Source organism: Micropterus salmoides, unplaced genomic scaffold (assembly GCF_014851395.1).
Source record: "Micropterus salmoides isolate LMB-PRFRI ecotype aquatic unplaced genomic scaffold, ASM1485139v1 Ms_hic_scaffold_7, whole genome shotgun sequence".
Taxonomy (NCBI): Eukaryota; Metazoa; Chordata; class Actinopteri; order Centrarchiformes; family Centrarchidae; genus Micropterus; species Micropterus salmoides.
In genome coordinates, this window is record NW_024044459.1 from 25,207,071 (window position 1) to 25,233,353 (window position 26,283).

Here is a 26,283-nt window from a genome sequence, read left to right on the forward strand (position 1 = left end):
ATTATATTATAACATGGTCAAACAAGGTAAAACAGTAAGTCACAATAAGAATTATTATTGTTGTAGTCCCTATAATAATCTCCAGTTATACCCCTCCACCTCCTCTTTTTGTCATAGCTCATTCTCCCACACAGGGGAAACCACAACCACACAGCTGCCAGTGATGTCATTAATGAATACTTGAACCGATATAAATGTTCCAGTGCTGTCTAATGTCCATTCTGGCTCATCTCATAAGGCCCTTTTCATGCCAGCCTCTCCAGCAGGATATGTCACACAGCTGCTTTAAGGTGGCACAACAGAGATGTTACTAACACTAGTGGTGCCTGAGATAATGGCCAGTTAACTTCCATATGCCTACTGTTAGAATGCAAGCACTGGTGCAGCTAACATTCATAAGACTCCCTGTTATGATAGGACTATCACTGCCTCCAATACTACAAGACTACACGTTTGACTGCTGCTATCACATACTGTGACCCAGGCAAACACCCAAAGATATGTTTTCCAGTGAGTGCCATTGACAGCAGCACTGGCTATTAGATCTGGAGTTGGTCCACAGGCCCTGTACACTGGCTGCCCACTGCTCCCAATACTTGGAATGGGATTGGTTAAATGCAAAGAATGAATTTCATTATGTGACAATAAAGTACCTTACCATACCTTAAAGTCAAAACACAGATTTCCTGGGACACGCACCAAGCAGCAGCTAAACTTTAGGTTTATTCTGAAATGTGTTATTATTAATTATTATTATTATTACATATTCATATATTGCATTCCACAGCAGCAGCATTTGTATTTTCCTATAATTCTTCTCTCATTTTATTTTGTTAAATCCTAGCCTAAGTATGTGTGTTTCCTGTATATCTTGTCTTAAATGCCTTTTAAGTCCTCTATAAAGCACTCTGAATTGCCTTGTTTAAAGGTGGAATACAAATTCCAATATTATTGTTGTTGTTGAGTAGTTATTATTTTATTACTATATAAGTACAGAAGGAAAGTTCCATCAGGATGGACGGGCCTTGAAGGCAGCACTTCCTGCACAGACAGCCCTGCATGCAGGGTAGTAAGGCTCCTCTCCCTCTCCAGATCCATCCGTCCATCCATCAGTTGTATGTGTGGTTAGCCCAGCAGCTAGCAGCTCACCAGGCCCAGCGGCCGGCCGGTGCATCTTCAGCTTCCAGCCATGGCGTTGGTTACTTTGCAGCGGTCCCCGACCCCGAGCGCCGCATCCACCGCCAGCACAGCAACCACGACCGCGGGGGAGGTCAGTTTGATTCCAGGGTGAACAGAAAACGGTGCTCCGTTGTTGTGCGGGTGTTGGTGGAAAAGGCTGAGGATGTGGGAGATGTTGCCGGAGGAAGGCCCCGCTGATTGAAGCTAAATTAGCACCGTTAGTTAACGTGTTATGCTAGCTAGGTCTTTAACGGTAGCTAACGGTAGCTAGCAGACGTCTTCGTGACTGATAACCAGAAATTGCCGGTGCCGGCCAGCACACATGCCAAGGCGGCTGATAGATTTGTCATTTTTAAATGCAATTATAGTTGATTGTAATTAAAATTCCCACACCTGTTAAATGTGGCGTTGATAGGAGATAGCCAGCTGACAAGTGCCTGATGAGTGATTTAAGCTGTCACAGCTAACGATAGCAGTTTATAATGTGGCTGGCTGACACTGAAAATAACCTATTTTTATTTAACATTAGGGAAATGTTTGAGACATACCATCTGCACAACAATAATACGGCACTCAAGACGCTGCTGCAATCAAAGCACTGCTAAATTCTCATTTATTTATTAATATGAAATCTGAGATTTTTATGTTTTTGTCAGGTGGCTTGATTGAACTATAACGTTATTCTCTTTAGCAGACAACTAATTAGAGACAGTCAGTAAACTACACAGCATATTTCTATGTCAATTTCCATTGTGCTGTCTTGTAGGTACCTGTGTAAGTAAAATAAAGATTTCCAGACTGGCAAACAGCCATATGGGGACAAATGACTGAACTTTAAGGTTTGCTTATTCTTCTCAATTGCAGTAGAGCTTCACTGTTTGAGCTTCCTTGTTTTCTGTGAACTCACAGCAACAAAAACGTAATTACCTTTGCTGCAGAACTAAAACCATTCAAAGATAACTTCCCTTGCTCTTTTTAAGTACATTTTCCTCGTCTTTACTGCCAGAGGAGGGCGCTAACTACCAGCTATAAACAAGAAAGATCACTTTATTCTGCTCTGGATGACCACATCAGAGTAAACAGACTTGCCATCTACAGCAACATCATCCAACACTTTGCTCCTCTTAAGGGAATCTGTGCTGTTAATTTGACTGGGTTTCGTCCCTGCACTTGTCCAGCAGTGTGATGAGGTGTGACAGTTAAATCAGGCAGGAAGCTGCTGCAGCTATGATGTCATCTACTCATGAGGGGTGGGTGGGGTGGTGGAGTACTACTGTAGGGAAAGGGGGGAAGGGAGAGCAGAGGTAAACAGATTTAATAGGCGCTGGCATGAGATGTGTGAGATTATTTCACCTAATATACAATAATGGAAAGTTAGATGTGCAGTGTTGCAAGCTCCCCTTGCTGAATGATTTTCTTAATGGTACTCTCAATTTTTCTGTACGCAGTAGCATTTCTCATTCTTGACTTGCTGCATCTGTGCAGTGGTGGCTATATAATTTCTCTGTCAGAGGAAAAACATGTTACAGAGCCCTTAAACTTTTCTGTCACTTCTTTCAACAGGCAGAGCTAGCATCAATTTACTTGCCTTTAATTTGTTTCCCAAGCTTTTGCTTTATGTGCGAACATGTATGTATTATTTAAGTCACAGCTCTGGGGTTTTGTTTCTGAATGACTTAGTCCGCTTTTGTTCAAAGTCACTCATACATTGTAACACATAATAATTGTGGTTTTAAGTATTATTTACCCTTTTTAATTTATCATGCAGAAAAAAAACACCACCTTATAATTAATCACACATGTAGATTTTTTCAAAATTGTTCAAAGAGGACTTGGTGAGTTTTAGAAAATCCTAACCATGATTAACCAGACATGGATCAGGGTGTCTGTCAAAATCAAGCAAGATTGAAATCTGTATCTGCTGTATTTTGGTGCTAAACCACCAGACGAAGCAAACCCCTTAACTCCTGCGTTCTCCGTCGACAGGCTGGCTGTTTGCCTTAAATTATATTTAATGCAATGTGTTTTCCTCAGGCAGATCTGTGGCCAAACTGAAGCAATGCTGTTGACTCTGATTGCTGCAGTGTGTGCTGGCTGGTCAGCTGAACTTGTCAAAATGTTTACACAGTATTTTTCATCACCCCCCATTATACCCTTGCCATGTAATTGCTTGTCGTGTAATTTGTTGCGGACTGTGCTTTCATCTGTGCAGGCACACTAGTTTTAGTGTGCTTGCTTCTTACGTTGATGAACTTTCAAGTCATATCTGCTCCCCCTGCGTCTTGCAAGCGCCTCCAGGTGGTGTGGATGCTATGAAAGGCATATAACACACACCTGCATTTGCGGTGGCTGCCCAGGTATTTGCTTTAAGCGTCGTATTTGACAGCAGCCTCACACGAAAAGACAAGATTGACTCTGACTGAAGTGTACTGTTAGATTATACTCTTCTGTGCCTACTACCCCTCTGTGGTGAAACATTAGCAAGCCCATTTTCCCGTAGAGCAGTTCACTTTTCTAAAGGTGGGGAATAGATGAACACAGGAGGTTTTATATCAACATGATCTTTTGAATATGAACACACCGTATATTTAGCATCTTCGTTGTGGGTTACCTGGTGAGCTTCTGTTTAAGTGGCAGACTTTTAATGTTTGTTAATAATGCCTAGATGGGTTTGATGTAGTATTAATCTTTTCCTGTCTCTGTATTGCAGGATTTTGGGAGTGAAGATGAACGGCGAATTAATCAGAGGTAAGTGTACTCTTAAGTTTAGTTCAGCCTTTCTGTTGCATGGTACACAGCAATGCAGGTCAAATTTTACTCACAGGTGTTGTTGACTGATTGGCTGCATCTGTCTTTGAGTCATTTGTGAAATCTGGAGTGGCGGCAGACTAGCTGGCATCAACAAATGCGGACAACTAAGCGTCAGTGTCATGAAACACCCATCTGTCTGTCTTGTTGGCAGAGTCATCAGTTCCTAATAACCAACTGTAAAACCATGTTATTCTCTAGTAGTCTGTCAAGTAATGTGTTGACAGGTGTCTCTGCAGGTTTATCAGCACTTAGATTGATGAACTTCTTGAGCTGTGCATAATCAGTTGAGTCACTTGGCTGGTTTTGTTGTGTTGCTTTTCCACTGATTGCATCAACTATACTGTACTGACAGAAAGCTGATGTTAATCTTGGTTTGTTTTAGACATTTACTGAGTAAAACTAAACAAGTATTTGCTCTTTAAAGCTAGGGCTGGGCAATGTGGCCAAAATTGTCACAATAAAAAAATGAATATCAGTCAATATCAATAATTATCACGATAAATGTCAAGTTTAAAAGCTGATTTTTGCTTCTGAGTGAAAGCTGAAGAAACTAAATGGTTAGTTGTGATTTTAAACTATTCTTTATTGTCAGAACGTGACAAACACTTGATGCCAAACAGTGGATCACTTAACAAATCTGAGGTAGAGCATTCAAAACAATTATGATAAAATATTTTTTCAACATATATGCAGTCCTCTGCCAGCTGTGCTAAAGTATGTAGCATGGCCTGCCGTGACTCTGCAGTTAGTGCACGACAGCCCTAGATGTTACAATCAAAGCTGAATGGTTGGGGGTTTTTTGTTGTTGTTTTTTGTTCCTGATATTGTGACACGACTAAGAATACATTTAAAGTAAATTATTTAAAGAAACCTCTTTTTCCAATTGTTGTTGTGTTTTGTATGTTTGATTATGGAAATAGTCACAGCCCTTGTATGGTTTTGTTATTTTTTGGATACGAGATTAGTGCTTTACAAATTGTGACAGAGTTGGGTTAAAACTTAATGAAGTCAGTTTACTGTCAAATGCTGTAGCAGAATCCCTGGGGCAGTTTAAACATGTTTAAATAGAAAGAACTGTCAATCTGACTGTATGTTTATTATCTACATATATAAACAGCAATATAAATGTACGTTTTGGGCAGTTTGAACTTAATAGGATGGTAGATATTGAAAAGTTAAGCTTAATGTTTTCTGCAGACTAGAAGTTATCTTCCAGTAACCACACATAATGTTTAGACCTACTGAAACTCTGGGAACATGCATTCCTAAAATTGAGCTGAACTGTGCTGCATAAATTCAGTAGCAAGCATTTTAATTGTTACCCAGCTGCAGTGAAGTGGTTCACTGGAGAGATTTAATTTCTGTTCAGATCAGATCAATACAACAGCTTTTGTAATAGCCCACATGTCTTTTGGTCCCACTTATAATATTGACTTGTCAAGACAAGACAATGACAAATGATGACAAAGCAGGTCTTTATGTGTCATTCATATTGACAGAACCCTCTGTTCTAATGTGAATGTGCAGTCTTGTTATTAATTTGTTTTTCCACATCTTTATTGCTGAAAACTTCACTTTGAGTAATCTGTGACTAGAGCAATGTTTGAACGAGAATGTGTTATCCTGAGAGTTCAGTTTCTTCTCAGTTATGCAACACCCTATGCAATGTCCTTAAGCAATGCATGTTTGTAGGAATGATCTATGCATGATGCGAGTCCTGTCTTGCCTCAAGAGTGCTTACATTGCTTACATACAGGGGGCTGTTAAGCCACGTTTCACAACGAAATTGCAAGCAACTTCATGTTTTATATTATTGGCATATTGACGTATTTCTCTTCAGATCAGGGTGTAATGATCTACACACTAGATAGATAGCTACATCTGTTGATGGACAGCTGTACGACTGCCAAGTGGGAGCATTTTTTCGCTCGCTGTTCCTGACTGACCTTGATAACGAAGAAAAGCCCAAGAGGTTGGTGGAGGCCAGTGTAAACATTGTGCAGGTGTCTGTGGCACTGAATCAAGGAATGATTTCATCTTACCACCTTGTACACAGCAGAGTTGGGCAAGACGCACCACTGGGACAAAAGTGTGTGTGTGTGTGTGTGAAGGAGGAATTCAACGTGGAGGGTAGGGCGCAGGATCGGCGCATTATTTGCCCCACAGGAAAATATACTACTACTACTTCTAATGTGGTGTTAATTTAAACTCACGACAGTGCTTTCTCACTCAAATAGCACACTTGTCCAGACTGGCTGTGATTTAAATGCCATAAGAGGTCAAAATACTCCCTCAAGGGGTTAAATATAGAATATGTGTGGGTAGGAGAAACATAGGCAGACAAACTGCAGAAGAAGCAGCATCTCTAGGTTTGGACTGTAGGTTAATCTTTTCTCAGTATGATGTCATTGTTTCCCGCTCAGGCCCTCTATGTCTTCACTAACACCATAGCAGGTTTGTTCCTCCCTGTCCTGCCCCTCCTTCTCTCTCTTTACCCCCTTTCAGTGGTATAAGTGAGGAAAATGTCAGCGTTATGCAACTGGCAGCCCCAAGAGGAGGCTTTTATTCTTATTTTCTTATGATTGTGCTGGTGTGTGCAAAACACCTCTGTGTAATCCAGTGCACCTCTCTCACATACCGGTACACCTGGTGATTCAGAGCAGTAGCTTAGAGGACATCTGGTCTTGTTTGGCGCCGATCAGGTCCATCTGCCTGACATACTGCTGCAGCAACAAACTATACCTTAACTCTGTGACATGCCATCATTCCTGCCTGCTGCTTCTAAATCTTGACCTCATATGCAGAGGAAGTCCCTTTATCTAGTCAGGTTTGCCCTGGACTTCCACGTGCACCTGACACACTGAGCTGTCCAACTTTCCACCTGGAACATGACTGAACCTACGTCAGCTTTTAGAGTTCAGAATCTGCTAGCGACCAGATGTTGCAGACATTGCCTTGTGGTTCAGGAGAACGGGAGGGCTGTCTTTGTATCTGTGTCGCTGAGCTGCTGTTAATGTCTGTCAGCAAATCCTCCCAGATAAACCAGAGTCGTGCCCCTTCATCGTGCATGTGTGGGGGTTTGAATGTTTAGTGAGAGTTCAGCAGAGAGTAATCTCCAGACTCTATTCCAACAGTTCTTTTGGACTGCCATTGCATGATTAGATTTAATTTCAATTCTGTATTTTTCTTTCCTTCGCTGCATCTAAAAAGAATATTCACCTTTGTTGCAGATGCATTAGACAGAAAGGATTCCCTCCTTAAGCTATCGTTATACTCTCTAATAATGAAATACATTGTGGTTTGTTTGCGATACAACTGCGTGAGTGACAGCCAGTGCCGGCCACTTGAAGGAGAGAGACAAGATAATCCCTCCCTTATAAGCCTGGGTATAATGAGATTTGAGAGTTTTGGGAGCTTGCCAGTTCTCAGTGCCCTTTCCACCAATGCTTGGCCCATGTGTTAATCTCCCTGGAGGCACTACCTTGGATTCTGTTGACCCTTAAGGTGGCATCCACATGGAGACATCCCACTAGGAAGTTCTGGCCAAAATTGCTGCTTTTTTTTGTCTTCCTCCAATTGAGAAAGTGCTGTTCCCCGGAAGACAGAGAGAGAAATCAGCGCTCTTGGTGGCTTTTGGAGAGGTGGTTTCTTGTTGGACAGCAACACAAGATCCTGGAAGTGGACATGTTTTGCATTGGTTATACTGTTGTGCACTTTGTACCGAGTCAGACGTGATTGGTTAGGAAAATCACAAAGAGCTGCTGCTAAAGGAAGGGGTAATCCATCTTGTGAATTCTACTGGATTCATTGTCCTGTGTAACCTTCTGACCTTTTGCTCATGTGTTTGTTGAAAAGCAAACAAAAAGCAGACTTTGTGTCTCTTTATGAAAGTGCTTATCATGAACGAAAGAGTGAAATTGACTCTTTCTTACAAACGCGAACGTGTAACCTACTGTAAGCATACTGAAATAGTGTGAGACACAGACGAAATACACTGAGGGATGGAGGACACAGGTTTGTGAGCCTGCAGCACGTCCCTCCAGGCCGGAGTCTCACTCGCACTCACACACAGAGACGCCCAGATGAGGGAGGAGGAGGAGGAGGAAACAAGAGGGAGTGGCATCTGAATACAGCAGCACGTCTTCACTGAGCAGTACAGATGAGCACAGACTGTCAATTAGTCTGTCACTCAAAAGCCGTGGGCAAAGACCTGACTCCGTCACTCTTCTTTTTGACTGTTTCCGGAGGCTGATGAAGAGGAGGTAGCTCGTAGTGGAGAGGCCTGGGTGTTGTTCCGGTCTACAGGATGCATCTGGTTGTGGAACCCATTCAGGAGGCCGTGATGAAGATGCTACCGTATTTTGTGGAGAACGCTGTGTTGACCCAGAGTGAGATAAATCGCATGTGAGTTACATTCTAAAATGGGGTTTGAACTAGTAGGGACATGGTCTTTCACTGATGATAGCTGAGGTCGAACACTGGGCTAAGGTTTGAAATATATTAGAAATGATTTGCTGTTATATTGTTGTGACTTTTTACTTATTTGTTTGGTGTAAGAATTTGAATGTTGACTGAGTCATTTTGCAGCAGACACTGTGGCGTCATTTCAGGCCAGCACACTGAATCAATCACTGTCCAGCTGATATGAGATAATGGACCTCAGTCAAAAGTTTTCATGTAGTGGTTGCTGAGATTCACAAGTGCACAAATCACTGCATTAGTGATAGTTATATGACTGCTCTGCCTGGAAAGGAGGTATACAGCAGGTACTGTAGGTTGTAATCATGTGGAATCATTGAGGCTACCTGGCAAGCCTTTCTGTCATAGTCTCTGTTTGCTTTGATACCAGATGTATTTTTAGCCCTAGTGTTTGTGGAGAAGCTGATAGCAGGGTGCTGCAGGGCAAGAGACAGTAGTGCTGAGGCTGTTTAATTAGGATGTCTGAGTACAGCCTGTAAAGCAGTGGGACAGCTCTTGGGTTACACATAAGTTTCATTCATCCTCCAAAGTTCACCTTTAAATGTCTTTATTTTTTCTGGAAAGTTAACAGGTATCACGGGCTAAGCCCTGTGGACTTAAAGCCAGGTTACTAGTTGAAGTAGGAAAAACGAGCAGCAGGGATTCGTACACAGTCCTGAGCAGTAATGAGGCTGTAGCGCATGTCCTGCCGGCTCTTGCCACCTTTTGCCTCGTGTTATCCATCATTCCCTGACAGTAGACCCTCCTGACAACCTCATAAATCTTAAACAGAGAACACACTGACAAACAAAAATCCTCCAAAGTGAGACAAAAGCTCTTGTTGAGAAGTGTCCACCCCGGTGCTTTGTCACCGTGGAATTTTTTTTTCTGTGGTTCTGGGGGCGGAGGGAATTTATTGTGAGGTGCACGAAACGAAGTCCATTGTTCCCACAAAATCATCTGTTTGGCCCTGGCCTTCTCTTCTGTATGTGGGTTTTGAAAGTCTGATTTGAGAGAGGGAGCAACCTCAGAGATGGATACAAAAATGTGATACAGAAAGTTGTATTGGCTGATGTGATTTAGTTTTATTAACTTTTATTAATACCTGTTTAATTAAACCAAAAGAAATTTGGTCAATGGGTTGTGTGTTTTTAGAGATGTAGGGGATGTATCCATATCATTTTTCGAGGATATGCACCACTATAGGTTATGTTTTTTAAGCTGATAGCCATTATCAGCATTTTCCCACTTGCTAATAGTATATAGGGCGATACTACTTTTTAGTACTGCAGTAGTACAAATTGCAGAGACAAAATTGGTTTGGCTTTTTTCTGACATGTTAATCTACAGCAGTGTATCCCCTAGTATGGAGTAGTAGCAGCGGAGGTGCAGCAAATTTATTTTCTGAATATAAAACCCCAACACAACATGTCTCAGCAACATTGCTCTTGTGTCCATGAGCATGTGATGCACATTAGTATAGCTTAAAATTCAGTGTTTTCCCATAGTTTAATGTGAGCTTTAGATGAATGTTTTGGTGTTGGTCATGATGGTCATGGTCGGGGCGTTTGGGTGTCCTATCCCCAAGAAAATGTTATGTTTTCCAATGACAAATATGTAATTTCACATCATATTGGGCCATTACTTTCAGCATATCTCTGAACAAATAGTTGGAAAAGCTACCGCAGATAATAAATAACCAACACCCAAAGATCAGTCTACTAGAGGAACTACAACCTTTAGATTTGGGGAAAGTAATTTGGTTGGTTATGATGCTCTCCACAGTGATTTTACATTTATGGCACAGCATGTTTTGGGCATCACCCCCTATAACCCTGTTAATATGACCTCAGAATCATTATAGATACGATTGTTCATGTTTGCCTTTTGTGTCTTCATTTTAAAGTTTTTGACATTTATCAGTAGACATTAATACGTAGAGAAAAATAGGCAACATGAGAAATCCCCCTACTGAGGTGCATTTTATTTGCACATTAAAATACAAAGAGAAACATCTCCTCATCAGCTTAAAAGGACTCATTTGCATCACTAATTTGCATTACTAACCTCAGGTCCTCTACAGTCACCACCGTCCTTTCTTTTCCTAACAACCAGTTTTTCAGTCTCACCTGAAAACTGAAAAATAATTGAATGAGTCTGTACAGGACAGCGCTGTAGGCTACGGCAGTTTACTCTCAGTTTGTAACTGATGTTCTCAACATTGGACAGGTAGGTAGTAATAAAATACAGTTACTTTCTATAAATTGAGCAAATGTTTAGTTAGCCAAAAGACGCATCCTAGGCTACTGTAGAAGCTTCCCTGCTTAGCTGCGCAGTCTGAAGGGGAGGGGAGATGTTTCCTGGCGCTAACAGGCTTCACTTTTCACAGCAGGTGAGAAAACAACAGACAAAGTTTTCTTGGTCATGAGAAGCCTGACACACTGTAACCACGGTCACCGTCACTTTCTGCCACTCAGACAATGAAACACTGGCTACGCACCTCCCGATTCCTTACAGGAGTTACGCTGCTCTTATAACAGCATCTGTCAGGTAGATATTCTGCATAGAACGAGGTAGCCATGCATTGAGCGTTGCCGTGCTCGCACAGTGTGCGAGGGAAAACATTTGTAGGGCATAGTTTAATGATCGTGGGAAATTTTAGTAGCTGCGGCCATGAATGCATGTAGGGGAAACACTGTACAGGTATCATCAGTAAAAAGAATATTAGACTAGACTGATACCAGTGTTGCTCTTTTAAGTTGGCATTAGCTAGTAATACTAATACATTGATGTAGCTACATTTAGTGACAAGTTTGTACCTGTTTCATTTTATTCCTATCACTCATCAGTTCTGTACTTTCCTATTGCCGTCCCTGTTTGACTGCACCCACATAACATGGTGCATGTGTTCCACCCTGCTACCAGGTAGATTTATGAATGTGCTCTCATTGTTTTTCAGTGAAATGGAATGATTGAGTTATCAATGAGACTGTCATCTGTTGACAGTCTCAAAGCCTAACCTTTAAAAAAAGCAGGATTTTCCAGCAGGAACTGGTAATTGCTGCTTTTCGGTCATTGTAAAAGCATCTTGAACAACTGCAGTTGTAAGTCAGTTATTGAGGTTTGTGTTGCATTAGCCAGCAGAGACCTGACAAGTCAAATGTGAGAGCAGTCCATGCAGCTGAAAAAAGACAGATAAGCGTTCACGGTCAGAGCTTGATTCATGGCTGCTGCGAACCTGAGGTCTGCCTCTGTAACGTGGCAGCTGGGCTTTTCCACTCAGATGTTGAGGCAAATCAGTGGCGGCATGCAACTGTAATTTATGCTCATCTCGTTGGCTGTCTACTCAACTGTCCTTTTTAAAACTGTATGTTTCGTTTGTCTTGCACCCCACTTCTCAGCTATGTTTCAATCCTCTTGTCCCATTTTGTTTTGCAGCCTGAGTGAGAGCTTCTTCATGGTGAAGGGCGCTGCTCTCTTCCTGCAGCAGGGAAGCAGCCAGCAGGGCCAGAAAGCACATCCTCCCCACAAACATGCAGGTGAGAACCACAAGGCACGACACCCAACAAAAGCACATCGTGTTATCCACCTCAGTTACTCAAACTGTAGTCTTGATCTCATCAACCCTTGCGTCAGACTTCTCGTCCAGGTCAGGCAGTGCCGTGCGTTTGTGCGATGAGTTAATGTGCTGCCCTCCCTAACACTGCAGCAGATGTTTGTAGGTGAGGTTAGGAGGATGGAGGCTGTCTCGTTGATAAGCATGTTCCAGACCTATAGCTTAGGCAGATTAGTGCTTAAATCCAGCGCACGGTAGCAAAACTTCTGTTAACGATTAAAGGAGGCCCTTATTGTTTGTTTTACCTTGTGTGTCCTCTGTTTTTCTAACTGTGCTAACTTTACTGAGTAATATAAGGTAAATGTAAATGACTATTGTCAGCATATATACCCTCCATGACTTAACATAACATTCAGGTGTAATTTTTAAAGCAAATTGAGTTGTGTGGAACCATTTTTTTGATGAATGAATTGCACAGAAACAGGACCACATTGATAACAGCTAGTTGGCCTTACAGTTTTGTGTTTATTGTAGAGAAAGTAACAGTAGCCAAATTACTTGCAATGTTTATACTATGATATTCCTAGTTCATGGTTCTACTGTAATGGCCAGGATGATTAAACATTTGCTTTCCTAAATATGCCGACCTTTAACCTGGTGACATGTAGAAAATTAACATGTACGAGTTTAGTTCAGTTTATTGATTGAAGTCTGAGGTCACATGACAGGTTGGAATGGACAGTGAACAGACCAGTGTCTTTAATCAAAAGCTTTTTTAAAAATGTCACTATTGAAAGCCACAGTTATTGCTTCAAAGCCATAAGGCTGGCCTGACTGTCCACTGGCATGATGGGAGATCAGCACCAGCCAACAACCAAAATACTGCCAAGCCATTTGGCAAGTCCTGGCTGTGGTTGGCAGCTTTGTCCACTCTACCAGCCACTTTGTCAGGTAACCCACATATTTGCTGGGCCTGCTTTGTTCTCAAAAAACATTTGTATGGGAAAATAGCTGTATCATTTCCCAGTAACTGTGGCCTTAGTTATAGTGAGGTGACTTGTGCAAAGTGCTTGAAATAGGCTTTCCTGCTCTATGAACTGGTATGCTACCATTAGTGACTTGAACAGGAACACCGCCGCTCACAGAAATCAAATATCTTTTGGTCTGATCAGAATTAAACATGATACTACAGAGATTAAAAGCATTTAAAACAGTTATGGCATTCTATGTTATAAACAAGGAGGCTACCTTTGTGCATGTGAATGCCCGCTAATACAGACTAAACTGTAGATTATCGTTAAGCTGAAAGTCAGTGGTGTCAGTCGTTGGCGACTGTCAGTTGAACTGGTTTGAACCTCTCGCATCAACATGGACACATGATACATAATTGTCAGTAGAGATATTTATGTTATCTTCAGATGCCAATTTGGCTGCCACAGAGCCATGAACTCACTTGACACTTTAAACAGTTTGATCCACTTGGATCCGTCAAATCCGTCAAAAACACACATGAAGTATTTTTTTCAAGGGGCCTCAGTAAGCAGGGAATGATTCGTGTAGATTTCATCTCTGTTCATGTCGTCCTTTTTGACGGTGCCGCAGCAGTTGCTTTGTGAGTGGCAACACCTTCACCACTCTGATACAGAATCATTGAATGTCTTTTTTATTTAATCTTAAAAGACAATTTCTCCCCTTTTTTTTTGTTCCCGTTTGACACTTTCTACATGCACGTGCCCCAATAAAAGATATCTTTTGCCAAAGGTCATTGTCTTATTGTCACGTTCATCTACTGTGAACATAAGGTTAAGCATTAACCAGGTCAACAATCAACAGGCCATACATTTTTACATTTTGAAGGAAGTTGCCATATTAATGTGCATATTTTGGAGCAACAAACTCCGTCACAGGCAGCAGTGTTTCCTTCTTAATAAAGTTTAAACTGTATTCAATTTTAGATTGTTGTCCATGTGAATGAAGCTAACATTATGTCAGTTTCAGTGTGATTTTACTGAGGAGATGTGCAGCTGTAAATCCTTAGACACAAAGTGTTTGTGATCAGGCAGAGAGCTGGGTGCTTTCTGCTTCATGCCAGTAGCTGTAATTAAAACCACTCAGGATGACATGATTTGTCTACCTGTTGTGACAAATTTCAGCATAGTTGGCTCTCTGTCAGCTGCTACTTTGCATTGCTGTTGGTCCATCCACGCTCCCTGTTTTATTATGCAGCTGACATGTCTTACCTGAGGGAGCACTGAGGGGTGTTAAATGAATAATGACAAGCTCTTGACTTAGTTTTGTGGCTGATAAATGTGCTCATGTTAGGACAGAAAATGTATTGTCAATGAATTAGTCTTAAGTGAGCGCACGTCAGCTGATGAAAAAGTTGCTCTTATTGTCTCCAGGAGGAAAGCTTTAGTTGTAAACACTAGAAAGCTGAGTAACTTCACCTACCGCCTTTGGACTAATTATATAAGCACAATATATTCCCGGCATGCATTATTCCCGCAATCAGTGTTGTCAAAGTGAAACAGGCTTCGTCCTGCTCTCTTTGGGTCTTCTCTTTCAAGGCAAAATGTGTCAGTATGTATGACGAGACAGATTTATAATTACTGTCAGGCAACAAACAGCCATTGCTCGTCATGGATCAATTTTTCTTTATTATCTTCAACAGGTGACCTACCTCAACACTTGCAGGTGATGATAAACATTCTTCGCTCGGAGGACAGAATCAAACTGGTGAGAGACAACAACTAAATGCATACATCCAAACAAAAACACACACACACACACACACACACACACATACACAGGTCAGTGACTAACGACCTGGCATGGAGTGAACCCTCCAGAAGGCATTTTATTGTGTGCTTAAGATGCTTATTTGTTCACTGTAATTACTAGCTCATGAGAGCAGGTTTTGTACACACTCAGGAGAGCATTACCAAATGTTTCCATGGTGTGTGTGTGTGTGTGTGTCTACGCGTTAGTGTCAAGCTGAGTTATTTCATTTTATGTTTACCAGCTCCATGTTCTCACATCCTTAGGACTCGGTTACCCTATTACATCAAATTTTTATTCCAGTTTTCTCCACACATTCAGCTGCGACACTTTGTTGGACACAGATTTTAGCAGGAATGTCAGCGCACTGACCATTTTAGCTTGTGCACAATCACAATTTTGTGCTTATGTAAACGGGGCACGAACCATGAAGCACAAACCTGCCACACTACATTTATTTGAATCAAGTATGGGTCAACCCACAAGTTTTAAGGGTGATACTGATTGACTGATATCGTCAATCTTGTATTTAAAATACTTAACATACAGCATTTTCATGCCAAAAGCAATTCAACTTTAGACAAGCTATTCCTTAAATGCCATTGTAATTAAATACATTGTGCATGGCAGCCATCAGGCACCACTATAAGAACAACAATTCTTACTCTTAATCAAAAGTTCTGGCTTTAAATTTGAGGTAAATTGTCTTTATCTAATCCAGGCGGTGCGGCTGGAGAGCGCGTGGTCAGATCGTGTGCGGTACATGGTGGTGGTGTACACCAGTGGGCGACAAGACACAGAGGAGAACATCCTACTGGGAATTGACTTTACCAGCAAAGACTGGTGAGAGTAAGCCCTCTTTGTGTGAGGACTTTTATGATCATCGTGTGCCAGGCAGACAGCCATCTGTCAGAGTTTTCATTTACTTTGTTACTAGTAGACACTATTTCTTGTTTCTTGTTTATCTGAAATGTGTTTAGATTGTAAATTGAGATTGAGGTAAATTTATTTGAAGTTTGTAGTTCCCTTTATGCTACTCACAAAAGCAAATGTCATATATACAGATGCAAAGCAAAGCAAATTGTAGCAATTGCAGAAACAGAGGTTTTTAATGTGAAAATTTAATTCAAGTTATTGACTTTGCTCATGCACATTTTCAAAGGAAAGTAGATTTTCTTCTATTTGCCTGGTATTTCATTTTCATTCTCCTCTGCCAGCAAAAGCTGTTCGATCGGAATGGTGCTACCTCTGTGGAGTGACACAAAGATCCATCTGGATGGAGACGGGTGAGTGCTCTCTGTCAGTGTGACGCCTGCTGTACTGAGAACATAGCTGCAGCATTTAATCCAGTGATATTTCCCTGCTTTTTACCCAACAATGTATCTACACCTGACACATGATACACATATATCTACGGGGTGCTCGGGGAATGACCATCTGTTTTTTTTGCTCCTCAGAGGCTTTACTGTGAACACGGCAGGTCGGACTCATGTCTTCAAACCCGTGTCAGTGCAGGCTATGTGGTGAGTAATAGACAACCTCTGGAGCCACAGTGGCTGTCTCAAAATTTTGGCTTTTTGCTTCGTGACACAACACTAAAAATCTCTTAGAAACGCATGTGCCACTCTACAGCAGTGAGGCAGCGCTGATTCATTCTGCCACCTGCTGACATGAAGGCGCATGTGCAGAGATTATTAGCACTGCAGTACCATTATGAGTATTTTTACTAAACTATCTCGAATCAGACTTTCTTTATTTGTCTACAACTATGACTTTCCAAACAACCATAATCTAGGTCAGCCCTGCAAGTGCTGCACAAAGTATGTGAGGTGTCACGCAGGTACAACTACTTCCCTGGAGGCATGGCTCTCACCTGGATGGGCTACTATGAGAGCTGCATTGCTTCGGACCAGAGCTGCATCAACGAGTGGAACGCCATGAAGGATCTGGAGACCACGCGGCCAGACTCCCCCACCATGTTTGTCGACAAGTCAGTAAACACAAAATGGTCTTAGATCGGGTTCCTTATGTAAAGGCTGAAATTAATCACTGCTATACCTGTTGTTGTAAATAGCTTGACATTTCAGGAGCAACTGCTAGTGCTGAGATTTTAATGAGACTTAATCTTTGGTAGGCCTTCAGAGAGAGAGAGGACCGAGTGCCTTATTAAAGCCAAACTGAGAAGCATCATGACGTGCCAGGACCTCGAGAACGTCACCTGCAAACAGGTAAAATATAGCACACACACGCTGAAATAATCCACTGCTTTGCATTTCTTTCTTGTGGTTTTGTGTTCAGTAGCTGCGTTTACATTTACTTCCCTAAAGATGGAGACAGAACTCAGTTCTCTTACTTATTGACCTTGAGTTGTATTTTAAAGTTAAAGGGAGACTATGCGATTCTGCAGAGAGTTTGTTGATAAACAAACTCATGAATGCGCATTGCCATGGTAACCAGTCCTACTCTGCTGAAATATAGCAGAATCCACAGCGTCTGCTGTCCGAGAACACGTTAGCCTCAATAAGAGGGCATGTTTTAGCAGCACTGTAGAAGGTGTGACAACAAGCCTGACAATATTTAAATATGTACTGAAGCAAAATACTTTTCAAAACCTAAATCTAAGACACCGAATCTAGTTTATTATTATTATTTATCGGTAGGATTATCGAGACAAACTTCAATAGTTACAGTTAGTGAACAAACATCATCAAACAAACAATATGTGTAAGCTCCCAAACACAGCATCCAAAACACAACAGAGTAAAAACCTAGCGAGCTATTTGAAATAGTTTGTACAAAAATACAGTGACTGATAAGAGTTAGGGAGCACAGGAGCGAAGTCAGTGCTAATTTTGGGGCTAACCTCCTTCACTCTTAATTCAACAGTTGGCAGCAACACACTGGAGCTCCTCTTTAGTCCTGAGAAGCTGCAGTCTTTATTCACTGGCCTCTGTAACTTCTACTGTACATTTACTACTGAACAAGGTGCTGACCCGTTTCTCTCTATTCACTGGGGCTCCATTCACACACACGAGTGCTCCATCTATTTCTCCTCTACCACACACACACTGAGCTAAGCTTACAAAGCTAGCCACCTGGGTTCATCACAAACATGACAACAGACAGACAAGACCGTGATACTGAACCTGTCGTCTATGTGGAACAGCAAAGCTAACGTTAGCCGACTCACCTGTCCAGCTGAAACAGAGCAACCTCGGCATCGGTTTTCATTCCTTTCAAATCTCGTAGATTTATCCAGAATTGAAACCCCTCACAGATGTTAACGCAGGTCTTCCCCTCGCCTGGTCATATAGTTTGTCTCACAATTCCTCAAACCTTTCCCTCTGTGGCTGTTTCTCAGTCATCTTCATAGCTAAAGTCCCGTAATGAGTCCAGCATGTTTACATTGTTTACATTCTCTCTCCCACTGCTTCGAGCGCGCCATCGCCACCTGCTGCTACCTACCCCATGAGGAAATATTCGCCAAATTTAACAAAAAGTGTATTGGATAAGAATTGCAAAATACCCCTTTAAGTTCATCTGCAGATTTTTCGTGGATAAGATTTTATAATAGTTTCTAATTACAGGTATCTGATTTATATTATTTTAAATATTACCCACCCAAAATGTTGTCTTTTCACAGTTGCATAACATTTGTGCAGTTTTTAGGGGAAATAATTTAAAGTAAACCTATCCCAGTTATTGTGACAGAGGACTTTACAACAAGATAAAACACCCTTAGCACTCAAATTAACATATACTGTCTAATTTGTTTTTGTCAGATCCGTACAGTGTTGGAACAACACATGAACTGTAACCTGAAGGAGTACAAAGAGTTCATTGACAATGAGATGCTGCTGATCCTGGGCCAGATGGACAAAGCCACTCTCATCTTTGACCACGTCTACCTGGTGGGACAACTGATAACGCCTCTTACATTCACCAAAACCTCTGTTACATCCTGTTGATTTCCGTGACTACCTGTGAGATAAAAACACTCCATTTCCTTTCCATCCCAAAGGAAGACTGTTTTGAAATTAATGTTTTTGGAGAAAGAACAAGCTTACAACGATGTGAACACATACTGAGTCTAAACAGTATTTTCCCTCATTTATTTGTAGGGATCCGAATGGAATGCATCTAATTTGGAGGAGCTGCAAGAGAGCGGGTGATTTATTTTATATTATGGAGCTAAGAGATAGCCACACACAAAAAACATTTTCATTATGATTTGAGCAAGAAAGAATGTTGTTGATGAGTTAACATCATCTTTCCTCCCCAGAGTGGGCTATATCCTCAACGTTACCAGGGAGATAGACAACTTCTTTCCAGGCACATTCAGTTATCATAACATACGCGTCTATGATGAAGACGCCACTGACCTGCTGGCTCACTGGAATGACACATACAACTTCATTGTTAAAGCAAAGTGAGTTCTGAGTGGAACAGACAACATGTTGACGTCCCGTCATCACTATTAAAAACACACACATTTACTTATTACTATTTACTTTTAGTATTTGGGGGATCAGGTTAATTTTCTGCACTTAATCGTAAAGAGAATGATGATTATTTGATAAAGTGGCCCGCATTTCACTATGTCTTTAATTTAATGTGTTTTATTTGCAATATGTTGTAACTTTATTTGATTGACTTGATGTCATAAAAAAAAGAATAATATATCTAAAAATAATGTCTTGTGGACTCGTAACATATTTTAACAGTTTTTCTTGAGTAGTAGTTTTAATTAGAAAGTCTAAAAGGTCCGCTTACCAGTTTCTTCTAGGGCTCAACCACATGCCCCCTCATCCCAATGTAAAGCACCACCCACTGAGAAAGACCATGAGATGCAGTTGGAATTTCTAGAAAAAGCTATTTATATGTATGTATGTTTTGATGATTGCGTTTTAAATCCTTCCCCATAGAAAGAACCACTCAAAGTGTCTAGTTCACTGCAAGATGGGTGTCAGTCGGTCTGCCTCCACCGTCATTGCTTACGCCATGAAGGAGTTCGGCTGGTCGCTAGAGAAGGCTTACAACTTTGTCAAGCAAAAGAGGAGCATCACACGACCCAACCCAGGTTTCATGAGACAGCTGGCCGAGTACGAGGGCATCTTGGATGCTAGGTACAGCCCCTTTTGTGTGTGTGTGTGTGTGTGTGTGTGTGTGTGTGTGTGTGTGTGTGTGTGTGTGTGTGTGTGTGTGTGTGTGTACAGTGTTGTCTTTCCTCTCTTTTGACTTCTGTATTTGTTTGTCTCCAGTAAACAGCGTCACAACAAGCTGTGGCATCCAGACGCAGACTGTGAGATGGCAGAGGGTCAGCAGGGGTTAGCCCAATGTTGCAGAGGGGAGGAGGGAGGCCACCTGACTCCGGAGCCGGGGATGTCCCCCTGCTGTGAGGAGGCACTGTCTGATAAGGGGGCTGCATGTCCCTCTCCGTGCAGGACTGTTTCACTGGAGATTGACCCCGCCTACAACAACTACTATTTCCGCCGGCTGTCTGACTCAGCGCTGGACAGCGAGCCATCAACGCCGGTTCGTGGCCCTCCCCTTCTCGGCATGGAAAAAGTCTTTATAGAAATTGAGGATGTGGAGCGGGACGCTCTGCTGGATGATGAGGCCTTCGATGGGCGTGAAGGCCTGCCACTCCCACACTTTGGGCCTTCAGCAGAGGGAACTGCTGCCCAGACGTGCTCGCGGGGACCTGAGCCCCTGGAGGAGCTGCGTCTGAGGCTGGAGTTCAGCACAGTGGAGGAGGAGGATGAGGAAGAGGTGCAAAAGGAAGAGGCGGAGATGGAGGTACTCATGCAACCAGATGATGGAGGGGGTAGAGAAGGAGGCGGAGGAGAGGAAACACAAGATGTGGAAGTAGAAGGGGATACAGAGGGTAATGGGATGGACCTGGCAACCCTAAATGAAAACTCCAACAATAACAACCATTTGAGCACTCCACGTAACCTCGATGTAAGTTATGAAGAGTCATATGATTAACCTACATTTTAGAATGAAAATGCTGTTATTCATTTCATAAATCCAATTTGGGAAAAATGATCACATTCCCTCCAACATTTTTTTTTCTGTCCTGTTTATGTAGGAAAAAGCTTCTTCCGTCTCTCCAGTTGATGCTTTTACACTGTCTCGGTGGGATTCAAAGTCCAAGCAGAAAGGAGACTCTTCATCCCTGGTTTCTAAGCTTTGCCTTAACCCCAGTTCTCCTGAAGTCCCAAATGCTTCATTCTCACTATCCCATACCTCTTCTGAAGGCCTCACGCCTTCAGTGGTACTGTTGCGCCCCTGTGGCCCTCTGTGTGACTGTGCCAACTGTGCTGCCTCCCCACCCACAGCTCCACTCGACAGAGATGAGCAGCCAGGAGACTCTCTGCACTTACCGGACCTGAAGGACGATAGTGATTTATTGGAAGTGAAGACTGAGAGTCAGAAAAGTAAATCTGCAGCTTCCTCAGAGTCTCTTCCCGAGCTGATGAAAATGGATTTGGAGGAAGAGACGCCTGCTGTGGCTTGCTACATTGGCCAACAACAGGAGACCCTTTTGCAGCTGCAGAGGTCTGGGCTGGTCCGCCGGCGTGCAGAGAGACTAGAGAAACTTTCAGGTTTATCCCAGGAGAGCTTGCACTCCCTGAAGCCTGTGCATGCATGCCAAGAATCCAAAAAGAGCCCCTTTAACCCTGAGGAGGAAGCTGAGTTCTCCGGCATCACCGGGGACTTTCCTAAATCTTCTACACCATGCCAAGTATGGTTAGAGCCATTGGTGGTGCCACTGACCAATGAAGCCTTGTTGGGGGTGGTGGGGTCTGGGTTACTCACACCCACCTCCTCGCCTCATGGCTCCACCCTGACACGCAGCTCCAGCACTGACAGTCTGCGCAGCGTGAGGGGGAAACCTGGCCTTGTGCGCCAGAGGGCTCAGGAGATCGAGACCCGCATGCGTCTGGCAGGCCTAACTGTGCCCTCGAGGCTGAAGCGGTCCAACTCGCTGGCCAAGTTGGGTAGCCTCAACTTCTCCTCGGAGGACCTATGTTCGGCCTGCTCCTCAGACGCAGGAACACTACTGCTCCTCTCGCTGTCCCCAGACCCAGACCCTGGCCTGGAGTGGGACTCCCCGACCACGTCTGCTCTGCCCCGGCCCTGCAAGGACCTGCACACTCCAGAGAGAGCGCCACTAGGGGAGCCTAGGAGCTGACACATCAAGTGGAGGTTACACTCCACCAGCCCCTCATTTGTCACCCTGTGGGGCTGGAAAGTTGAGTCAAACAAATCAAATGAAAACTAAAAAAACAATGCCAACTGTTGTTATAAGGAGTGTCTCCTTTGCCACACTGTTTCTCAAACTGCTGTTCACAGTGATGATAGTCGTATTGCTGTATCTGACAAATGTGTAAAGCCATCAGTTCACCTCTAACTTGGTTTGATCCATAGACAAACAAGTGCCTTACCCATGAGACCAGAGGCACAGATCTGTGTGTTAGACTACAGGATGAGATGGTACAAGACGCTCTATAACCTTTAACTCCACAGCTGTAAGTACCTGATATGTACCAAATTATGGTATCCATTGGCACCTAGATTATTTTTACCTGTCCGGTACAAAGTGGTAGCCCACAGTAATAAATCCAGGTCCCTCAGTGGAGCTTTACAGAAAGTAAAGTGTTAATAAATGTAGAGTTGTTTACCGCACAGTTTATGTTTTAGATGCTAGAGGGTTGTACAATTAATGGTTACCTCATGTTGCATTCATGGAGCTCTTTCTCACCAGGCAAGAGTTTAATTCAGTTAATTTGCTGATGTCGAATTAAACTGAGGAAATCAGTTCTGAACTCATAATGCAGAGGTGTGTGTGTAAATGCATTAATGCGTCACTAGATGTGAGTCTGTGAGTGAGTGAATGGGATAAAAGAGAAGGGAGAAGGTTGTGACTTTGTTTTGCCAGAGGCTTGCTCACTGTTTCAACAAACGGAACAAAAACATTTCTGAGTTTGTTGTTCCTTTGCACTGCTTTTTTTTATTGAGTGAGTACTGGTACACAGCAAGCTAGCTCCCAAAATAACATTAGAGTAATGTTACAGACCTCATCATTCCCTACAGAGCAGAGTGACGAGTCACGCTGCATGGCTTGAAATCATAATACAAACACCTAGTGTGACTGAGGATTTATGGCAGTCAAACCATATAATATATAAAGTGAAGACAAAACAAACATTTAACATCCAAACTTTCTTTACCTTACATGAGCTCATCCTTGAGGTTTGCCAACATTTTAAAACTCATTTGTGCTCTTTGAAATGTGAAAGACCAAAGTTCTTTGGCTGTCTCGACAAATTGGAAACACCACTGAAGCTGTACAAAATATGTGAACCATAATGTCAATCATGTACGTGTTTAAATGCTGTCACATCTTTTTGCACCTTTTTGGGAGAAACGAAAGAGACTCAGTGGAGTCCCCCGGCTTGTAGCTGTTAAGCTTTTCTCCTCATATCATCAGTGAGTTTCAAAGCTTTTGTCATACTGACGTGACAACAATCACGGTAGGTTATTTCACAGTTTTGTAACCATTTTCTTTTTATATTTAAGTATGCAGTAACTTTTGTACTGTACATTGCTGTAGTTTGAATGCATATTGCACTTTTTATGTTGGTCACAATAATGTACTGTATGTGCTCATTATGGAAATAAACATTTCTTTTACATATACCATGGATCGTGTTTTTTTTTTTTCTTTCTTGTGAAAACAACTCATTCAAAACTAATAGAAGTGATTTTTTGAAATAATTTGCTAATTGAGTTACAGGCAAGTAGAGTTGGGATACCCTGCTATTGTAATATTTATCATAAAAACAAAAGTGGGATTATATACTGTACTGAATGTTATGGATGCTGTTTTTAAGACCTTCCTGAATGGAGCTTAACTAAATATCTGTGCAGTGACTCCACAGTGATGGTGGTGTCTGTGTGTCCTTACATTACATCATTGTGCCCCCATCTGTATGCTTTGGCAGGAGAGCTGTTTTCTAACAGCCAGGTTATATAACATTTGGCTTCCCGTCACTGTTTGGATGACATCAGTGAAATACTTAAGTTACACGCTCGTGTTCCTCCTATACGACTGTGCGTGTCTGCATTAATGAATGGTAGGCCCTGTGTAGAGTACAGCATGTGATGGGGCATTGAGGTGACAAAGATGTTGTTTAGTGTTGTTATGTGTGTGATTTGACACTAGCATAAAACTTCTGTTTTTCTTTCGTGGATGTACATGAAACCTGGGGACTGGTATTTCAAGAAATTTGAAATGGAAATCTAACTACAGTGAACTTGTAAACATTTAAATGATGGAGGGACTGAACAAGAAGCTTTGTAAAACTCACCGTTAGTGTGCCAAGACGCCTGTGGAGTCTTGAATTAATGACAATCTTAAATTAGAGACAGATTGGCTTTTGTCTAGACGAGATTGAGAGTGACCTGGAACCCTTTTCAAACACAGTAACATGAGGGCCGCTAGCTGCCTGTCTGTCATCACTGCAGCCTTCGGTCTACAGTCTCTGGGTGTGGGCCGACCCCTCTTCCCCTTCTTCTGCCGGTGAATTCTTGGCTGCTGTACCTCCACTTTTGTTTTATTATCTGAGGAGGTATCCTGTTTTGGACGTTACTATAGAGACCAAACAAAACAAAAGAAAAAGGTCTGAGCTATTTTTCAGATGATTTCCCACACTCCTGGCTTCATTTCCTCACAATTTATCCCAGACTTAAGCACCATCTCCTACTTATCTTAACTAGGTTCCTGGAATGAAGTAGTATCAGGGCAGCCCTTGACACCGGTATGCAAACATACAGTGTTGGGTAAGGGAAACAGAGCAAATTAGGACATTCCTTATACTCGCACTTAGTGTCAGGATCTGTCTGTCTTCCAGTTGGATACTGGGTGAAAAGGTTACCAATTATGTATCTAAAATCTCAATTCTGGATCAAAACACACTCCGTTAATCTGAATCCATACAAGCAAACAAAGAGATGGAGAGTGAGATATTAAACTTCTCCAAGGTTTCTTAAGGCAGCAAAAAGTAAAGCTACAAGTTTCCCCCTGATTGTGTTAGTCAAATATGCTGTGACATCACATGGATGTAATATAAGGCTCCCATTGCTTGTGTATTTGAGGGAGGACTGACCATCACCAAACAACCAACAAAGAGCACTCTGTCGGTCCTAAGGGAGAGCGTTCTACTCTGCTACGACGTCCAACTGGTAAGTGTCAGCCGCAACATATGATAAGGTATCAATATTATATGCATTCACATAGTAACAGTAGTCAGCTGTCACGAGCCTGGCCCTTTTCCCAGCTTGTTGGGTTGTACTTACAAGAGCTCAGAGCTGATAAATTGTTTATTTTCCAGATGCTGAAACTTGCGAGAGGTTCCTGGTTCATTAATTTAGAATTCTTGTATGTCTGTTGAGGCAACAGAGCACATGGTGATCAAGTGATCAGCTTGGGGCGTTCAGGGAGGGTGAGGCAGGATAATAGAGCCGTTGTTAACAGGGATAGACTGCCTCAGGGGAAGGGGTTCCCCACACCGACTGATAAGGTAGGTGGAGGATAATCAACAAATGCAAATTCCACTAAGCTCCAGTGGATTTAACCTGATGAGTCCACATGATCTGAAGGATGAGAAAAGACAGTTCTGCAACTTGTATTGATGTCCTCAAATGTATGTGTTATTTTGTCTATCTTCTCACACAGCTGTGCCAACATTGTAGGGTGATAACATTAGCTCCCTTAGCCATGCGCCCGGCCAATGTGCAGGCCTGTCAGATGATAAGACAACAGCAGTCATATGTTGTTACACAGACGGGGGATGAGGCCACAGACAGGAAACAGACTCATGGTCCAGATCATTGTTCATTGTGCCTCACAGTTTTTCTCTGCTTACCGCTTATTAAATAATTATAATAATTAGACAATTTCACTGAAAAGTTGGTCTCTGCAACACGATGATTTATGTTTTGCCTTATGTTCTGCTGTCTTGTTAACAACTACTGCTATCATTCCACCTCCTCCTACTGCTACTACAAATACTCCCATACTTTTTGATTAAAAAAGACATTTTGACATTAATCATCATCAGCACTGTAACCATCGACATTTATGAGAGCAATAACTGCAGTCAACAGCACAGGATTATGTTCCACATAGGAGCATAATTAAATACAAAACATACCCAAAGTCAGCAAAAAACAAGTGTGACAAGAAAAGCTGTCTTTTAAAACGCAAAGAGTGGAATTTGCATGACACAACAGTGTATGAGAAAAGTAATGCCACAGTGAATCACCTACCAGCCTAAAACAGGGGATTCAAAATCACAAGTGAGATTGCTAGCAAAATCTTGTGACTTAATTTGCCTTAAAGTTGAGCTACTGTGGACCTCGCAAGTGCATGAATAACCTAACAGAGGGCATACTATGGCAGTTAAAGTCATAAGATACTCCAATTCAAT

The 26,283-nt window shown here is 42.2% G+C and overlaps 1 protein-coding gene across 2 annotated transcripts; it reads left to right on the forward strand.

Annotated features, from left to right (window-relative positions):
- The first annotated feature begins 916 nt into the window (after positions 1–916).
- ssh1a (slingshot protein phosphatase 1a) lies at positions 917–23,491 on the forward strand. 2 transcript variants are annotated; one of them, XM_038703714.1, is made up of 15 exons: positions 917–1,270; positions 3,890–3,927; positions 11,887–11,987; positions 14,676–14,740; positions 15,504–15,625; positions 16,000–16,068; positions 16,240–16,305; positions 16,578–16,772; positions 16,917–17,010; positions 18,565–18,693; positions 18,904–18,950; positions 19,065–19,211; positions 19,708–19,908; positions 20,044–20,746; positions 20,877–23,491. In XM_038703714.1, exons 1-15 carry the CDS (start codon positions 1,190–1,192, stop codon positions 21,981–21,983), a joined length of 3,165 nt encoding a protein of 1,054 aa, XP_038559642.1. In that variant the 5' UTR covers positions 917–1,189; the 3' UTR covers positions 21,984–23,491. The 2 variants fall into 2 exon arrangements, with proteins under 2 accessions (XP_038559642.1, XP_038559643.1); XM_038703715.1 differs by lacking the exons at positions 917–1,270; positions 3,890–3,927 and adding an exon at positions 8,015–8,394.
- The last annotated feature ends 2,792 nt before the right edge of the window (positions 23,492–26,283 follow it).

Excerpts from the sequence above, each read along its gene's own strand:
- ssh1a (XM_038703714.1), top strand. The coding sequence starts at position 1,190 with ATGGCGTTGGTTACTTTGCAGCGGTCCCCGACCCCGAGCGCCGCATCC. Across the intron at positions 18,694-18,903 it reads TCTTTGACCACGTCTACCTG|GGATCCGAATGGAATGCATC; the intron begins GTGGGACAACTG and ends ATTTATTTGTAG. Across the intron at positions 19,212-19,707 it reads AACTTCATTGTTAAAGCAAA|AAAGAACCACTCAAAGTGTC; the intron begins GTGAGTTCTGAG and ends CCTTCCCCATAG.